This window comes from Lipotes vexillifer, unplaced genomic scaffold (genome assembly GCF_000442215.2).
Source record: "Lipotes vexillifer unplaced genomic scaffold, Lipotes_vexillifer_v1.1 scaffold1696, whole genome shotgun sequence".
Taxonomy (NCBI): Eukaryota; Metazoa; Chordata; class Mammalia; order Artiodactyla; family Lipotidae; genus Lipotes; species Lipotes vexillifer.
The window spans coordinates 51,561-57,343 of record NW_006788411.1 but is presented as its reverse complement, the minus strand read 5'-3'; the positions used below and the strand labels follow the sequence as shown (position 1 = coordinate 57,343).

General features: G+C 54.6%; 2 protein-coding genes across 2 annotated transcripts in view; one reads left to right on the top strand and one right to left on the bottom strand.

The window, feature by feature from the left end:
• The window catches only part of GCNA (germ cell nuclear acidic peptidase), a 28,699-nt gene extending 27,863 nt beyond the window's left edge, over positions 1-836 (top strand). Inside the window, exon 11 of the mRNA XM_007461587.1 lies at positions 749-836. Coding sequence (XP_007461649.1) covers positions 749-836 — 88 coding nt within the window. The remainder of the gene's footprint in view (positions 1-748) is intronic.
• Positions 837-1,687: 851 nt separating this feature from the next.
• CXCR3 (C-X-C motif chemokine receptor 3) lies at positions 1,688-4,253 on the bottom strand. Its single transcript, XM_007461584.1, has 2 exons — positions 4,186-4,253; positions 1,688-2,957 (listed from the first exon to the last, which is right to left on the bottom strand). The coding sequence occupies exons 1-2, from the start codon at positions 4,195-4,197 to the stop codon at positions 1,869-1,871; spliced, it is 1,101 nt and encodes a 366-aa protein (XP_007461646.1). The 5' UTR covers positions 4,198-4,253; the 3' UTR covers positions 1,688-1,868.
• Positions 4,254-5,783: the final 1,530 nt, after the last annotated feature.

Here is a 5,783-nt window from a genome sequence, read left to right as displayed (position 1 = left end):
AACCCGTATCCCCTGCATCGGCAGGCGGACTCTCAACCACTGCGCCACCAGGGAGGCCCCCTCTTTCACTTTTAAGGACGCTTGTGATAACACTGGGCTCACCCAGATAATCCAGGAAAATCTTATTTTAAAGTCAGCTGATTAGCAACCTCAATTCCCTTTTGCCACATGAGGTAACATATTAACATATTCACAAGTTCTAGGGATTAGAGTGTGGACATTTGGGGACTTGTTATTCAGCCTGCCTCAAACATCTTTACTACTCTAGCATCACTGATACTTTTTTATAGGCAGGATGTGTTATTCTGTCATCTGCCTTCCATCCTTCCTTCATTTTGCAGATGCTGAGAGTGTTCTTTCAGTGGCCACAAACTGAAGCCTAAGCACAAGTCTAGATGGGATCGGGTATGTGCACAGGGTGGTACGTGCTCCTGCAGCTAAATCCTTGGGTCCCTCTTCTCCAGTCCCACCTCCAGCCACATCTGCAATCTTAGCAAAGCCCAGCTGGCCTGTGAAACTGGATCATGGCCCATTGGTGACTTCGTTAGGGAGAACTGACAGTGCAGCGGTTCCACCCCTGCAAAGGGAGGGTCCAGCCCTCTGCCTTACCTCAGTAGCCCTGGTCCCTTCCCCCACTCACTTCCACCCCAGCTATAGCCTTGGGAAGATGCTCCCTGCAGCCCACACATGCCTCCAGGTGGCCTATGTGCTAATGACTGCCAAGTTATCCGATCTCCTTTTTCTCCAGTCCCACTTGTATCTCCTTAGTGAGAGCCTGCGTCACCTCTAACATGAATAACCACTACAGCCTTGTAACCTATGATACCCTCACCTGATCCCAAACTATGAGTCTTTTCCACCCTTTCTCTACCTGAACCCTTAATTCCAGCCAGTTGGGACCAGTTATCATTCCTCCAATAAGCATTGCTGTTTCCAGCCTTCCCGCCTTTGCTGCTGCCCTCCCATCTGCCTGGAAATACCATCTTTCCTTCTCTTTGCCCTTGGAAATACTACTTGCCCCTTAAGTTCTTACTCATTTCTCTGTCTTCAAGAAGGCTTCCCAAATGGCTCCAGCTGCAGTGCTCTGAACATGTGCTGCACATTTGCCTCGTGGCATAGACTGCTTGGTATTGTCACCTATACATTTTCCTTGCTGGCCTAATCTTCTGTAGTGCAGGGACTATGTCTTATTTATGTCTGAAGGCCCCTTCCCCAAATTATGCCTAGACAGTGTCTAGCCAGCGGGTTGGCTAACTGCCTACCCTGCACCCATGTCCCTGGGTGCTTTCCTGTGAGGGACAGGTGTGCCCAGGAGGGCAGAGAGGAGGGGAGACAGACAGAGACAGCATTGTTTGGCACAGACCCAGGGCCAGACAAGGAGAAGCGGGAAGTGCATGCATCCCCAGAGCCTGGGCAGGGCTGGCTGCAATGATGCATTAACACACCCTGGTCCTGATTAGCTTGTTTATTGAAAAGTTTGAATCAGAGTTTTAGACATAAAAATCAAAGTGAGCAAACACAGAGGTCTCGGGAACCACAGCCATAGTCACTGCGGAACAGGAGGCCCGGCCAAGGCAGCTGCCATTATGCTGTTTGCCTCATGCTCCCTGCATACGGGGAAGGCTGAGGCCTAGTTACTGAATTAGGAGGGTGGTGGGGTTCCGAGCGGCCAAGGTAAGAAGGGCCTGTGCAGCTAAGGAGCAGTGATGGGGCAGCCCCCAGAGCCAGGAGGGCGGCTCCCTGGGAGACCCGGCAGTACCAGGGCCATCGGGGACTCCAAGGAGTGTGTGTCTGGGGAGTGAGCGAGGGAGGAGCCTGGAATGGGGGAGTCGGGCAGCATGGGAAAGGGGGATCCCCCATCCCAAGCCTCACAAGCCTGAGTAGGAGGCCTCTGTGGTCTCAGACCAGGATGAATCCCGGCGGGAAGCCGGAGGCTGCCACTGGTGGCCCCTCTGGTTGGGGCAGCCGAGGCGCATGAGTAGCATCCACATCTGCTCTCGGAACTTGACACCCACAAAGGCATAGAGCAGAGGGTTGAGGCAGCAGTGCATGTAGCCCATGCCCGACGTGACCGACTTGGCCACGTCCACACTGCTTTCTCGGCCACAGTTGCGGGCCACGGCCCCCAGGTCCATGAGGGTGTCCACCAGCACCACCAGGTGGTAGGGGGTCCAGCAGAGGGCAAAGGCCACCACCACCACCACCACCAGCCTCATGGCTCTGAGCCGCCGCTGGCTCCTGGAGACCAGCAGCACAGCCAGGATGCGGGCATAGCAATAGGCCATGACCAGCAGCGGCAGCAGGAAACCGGCGACCAGCTGCAGAACGCGCAGGGCTGTGCGGCCCGCCTGCGGGAAACTGTACTGGCAGTGGGTGGCGTTGAGGCGCTTGTCGTGGTGGGCGGACAGGAAGATGAAGTCCGGGAGTGCAAAGAGCAGACAGAGCCCCCAGACCGCCACACAGGTGATGGCCACACGGGTTGCGGGACCCCGGCGGTAGAGCTGGGTGGCGTGCACGATGCTCAGGTACCGATCGAAGCTGATGCAGGCCAGCAGGAGGGCCCCCGCGTAGAAGTTGATGTTGAAGAGGGCACCTGCCACTTTGCAGAGGCCAGAGCCGAAGACCCACTCGACGGCTGCGTCCACTGCCCAGAGCGGGAGCGTCAGCACCAGCAGTGCATCAGCCACGGCCAAGTGCAGCAGGAAGGTGTCGGTGCTGCTCAGGACCGCCCGCTGGCTCAGCAGCACGGCCGCCACGGCGCCATTGCCCAGCAGCCCCAGCATGAAGAGGAGGCTGTAGAGGACGGGCAGGAAGGCCCGGTCGAAGTTGAGGCTGAAGTCCTGCGGGCAGGGTGGGGAGGCGCAGCAGGAGTCACTCTCGTTTTCTCCGTAGTCATAGGAAGAGTTTTCCAGGAGGAAGGCAAGCTCCGAGGCTTGGAACTCTTGGCGTTCACTCATCTGTGGAGGGAGGGAGGGCACAGAGCCTGTGAAGGCCTTAAAAGTCACTCCTTCGATTAGGAATTTGAGATTAACAGATACACACTACGACATGTAAAATAGATAAACATCAAGGGCCTACTGTAGGGCACAGGGAACTATATTCAATATCTTGTAGGTTATCTATAATGGAAAAGAATCTGAAAAAGAATAGATATATATGTAAGCATAACTGAATCACTTTGCTGTACACCTGAAACATTGTAAATCAACTATACTTCAATTAAAAAACATCACTCCTTCAAGATTTAGTCTGAGGAGCCTTTTTCGAAGCAACTCCTCTGTAAGGCAGGCCCGGAGGCCTGGGCTGTACCCTGTAACTGTCCTGCCTTTCTTCTGAAACCACGCCCTCTGAGCTCCAGGTGCCCAGCCTGGGTGCTGGGCTGGTAACTTCCCTTATTGAAGGCTGCTTCTCTCTCTCCCTTCTGGGTCATCCCATCGGCCCAGGGACTGTGGACTGGAGGGAGAGCTTCCATCTTGTGCCCACAGCCCTCCCGGCCCCCTCTCCTCTCTCCTTGCCCTTCCTTCATGGCTTATGGTCCTCAGTGTCCTGGCCACGCCTAGTTCCACCACCTTCGTCCCCTGGCGCCTATCCGCCGTCCCCTCTCCCAGTCACTGGCCCTCCTCTTCCCTCCTCAGCCCTTGTCTGGGGACTCCAACTTCCTGCCCCCCACCCCATGGGGCCCCTCTACAAATCACTGCAGCCCCCAAACACATGCTTTCTGCCCCTGTCCTTCCCCTCCCCTACACTGAAGCCTGCCACCCGCTGGGGACTTGCCCAGCAAGCTCTATTAGAAACATTCCTTACCCCCTTGCCCTGCAAACCACCCCATAGCTGAGGGCCTCCCAGGGGCCAGTTCAGTCTGGCATGGAAGATCAAAGTTCCAAGTCAGAGCTGAAGGGAGCCTTGGGGACCGTGAGGGGTGAGCCTCAACCTCATGCGTTTCGCAGATGAGGCACCAAAGCCAGAAAGGGGAGGGGTCTCGCCTGTGGTCATTCACAAGTCAGTGGCCAAGGTGGTTTCCCAATTCCCAGTCCAGACTGCTCCTTCTACACAAACCCTGCATTCTCTACCTATTCACCCAACCCTCTGGTTGCCCTGGCTTGTGGGCCAGTCCTGACGTTCCCCTAGCGTCCTAGGCTCTCCACTTGGAGCTGTGGTCTGGCCTGGCTGGACAGCGGCACTTACCTCGGGGACCATGGCTGGGCTGGTACTCTGGCTGCCTGGCCGTGTGCTGCCTGCCCCTCTGCTTTGGTGCTTGTGGTCGGGAACCTGCGCTACACAGAGGAAGTCAGAGTTTCACGCGGTTCTCGGCAGCAGCCTCTTCCAAGGGGTGATCTGTACCAGAACTCCCTAGACCCAAGGCCACGGGGTTCCTACCCCAACATCCTGCTGGCCCGGGGAAGCTGCTCTGGGAGTTGAACACAAGCCTGGGGCCAAGGGAAGGGCAGGGGCAGGTGCTTTGAGGGGAGAGGTCTGAAGGAGAAGCAGGGCAGCTGGCAAGGGCAGGGGTAAGAACTGCTGCTCATCTGTCCTGGGCTGGAGTTGCTCTCGCACGATTGTGGATTGGATAGCTAAACCTGTTAACTCTATGAAGGAGATGAACCTTCTTAAAAAATGAAAATATTTGAAAGCAATCCATCACACTAATTCTAGTCCTTTACTATTGCCCCTCCCTGCTAAGCAACAGGGGCAAGGAAAGGGAACTGCTAGTAATGAACTTGCTGTGTGCTGGGTGTTGCTTTAGGCGTTTTCTCTGACACTGCCTCATTCCAACCACACAAATCCCTTGTAGGGGCGGGGGGTGGGCGGCATCCCCATGGCTAATCCAGAAAGGGGAAAGGCCTTTGCCAGACATACAAAGCAAGGGTAGGTGCTACGGTTGAACCCACAGCTGTCTGACTCTCCTTTTACCACTCCTCACACTGCCTTCAGTTGCTTTCTAATGGATAAACAATGATATATTCACACAGTTAAAAACAAATGAACTAAAAGCTGTATATTTTAACATGGACACATCTAGAAAAGCCAATGACCAATGGTGGAAGAGGCAAGTTAGGGAATACTGTGTATAGTTTGACACCACTTAGGTAAATTAGAAAAACCACACACAAAACAATACCGTGTTGTTTTGGATACAGCTATTTGTCCTAGAAGTTTAAAGTAGGGACTGGAAACACCACACATCCATGAGAGCAGTTGCTTCTGGAGTGAGGAGAAGGGGAATAGGTTGGGGAAGACTACATGGGGATCTCCCTATTGCCCTGCTCTCATTATCAGAGGGAAAAGGCAGCCCCTTGCCTCTCCCAAGCAGTTTCCCTCTCTCCTCATAGGTGAAAAGCAGAGAGAGAGAGAGAGAGAGGGAGACTGAGGCTATGGCATTGGGGTCCAGTTTTCAGCCAGAATGCGTCACCTGAGCCTCCAGGCTTGGGTCTTGAATTCAGCTCAAACTTAATGGACAAAACACACACTTGTGAGGGAGCAAGGTCCTTCCCTGCCTCCTGTGGCCAGAAGATGTGACTGTCCTTGCTCTAAGCAGTTTGTCACCTGCAGAATCCAGGCCAGAGGGAACTAAGGGCTTGGAGGAGGTCAGGAGCAGCACAAGTGGAGGGGCCTGGGAGGACTCCAGAAGCCACAGCAGTTAGGATAGGTAGGACTTGGCAGGTGACTTGCCTGCAGGTGGAGGAAGACAGGTGGGAGCCAGGAGCACAGCTTCTGATGCTGGTCCATGAAGAGTTTCCATTCACTGGGCTTCTACATGTGAGAGAAAGGAGGAAAACAAAAAG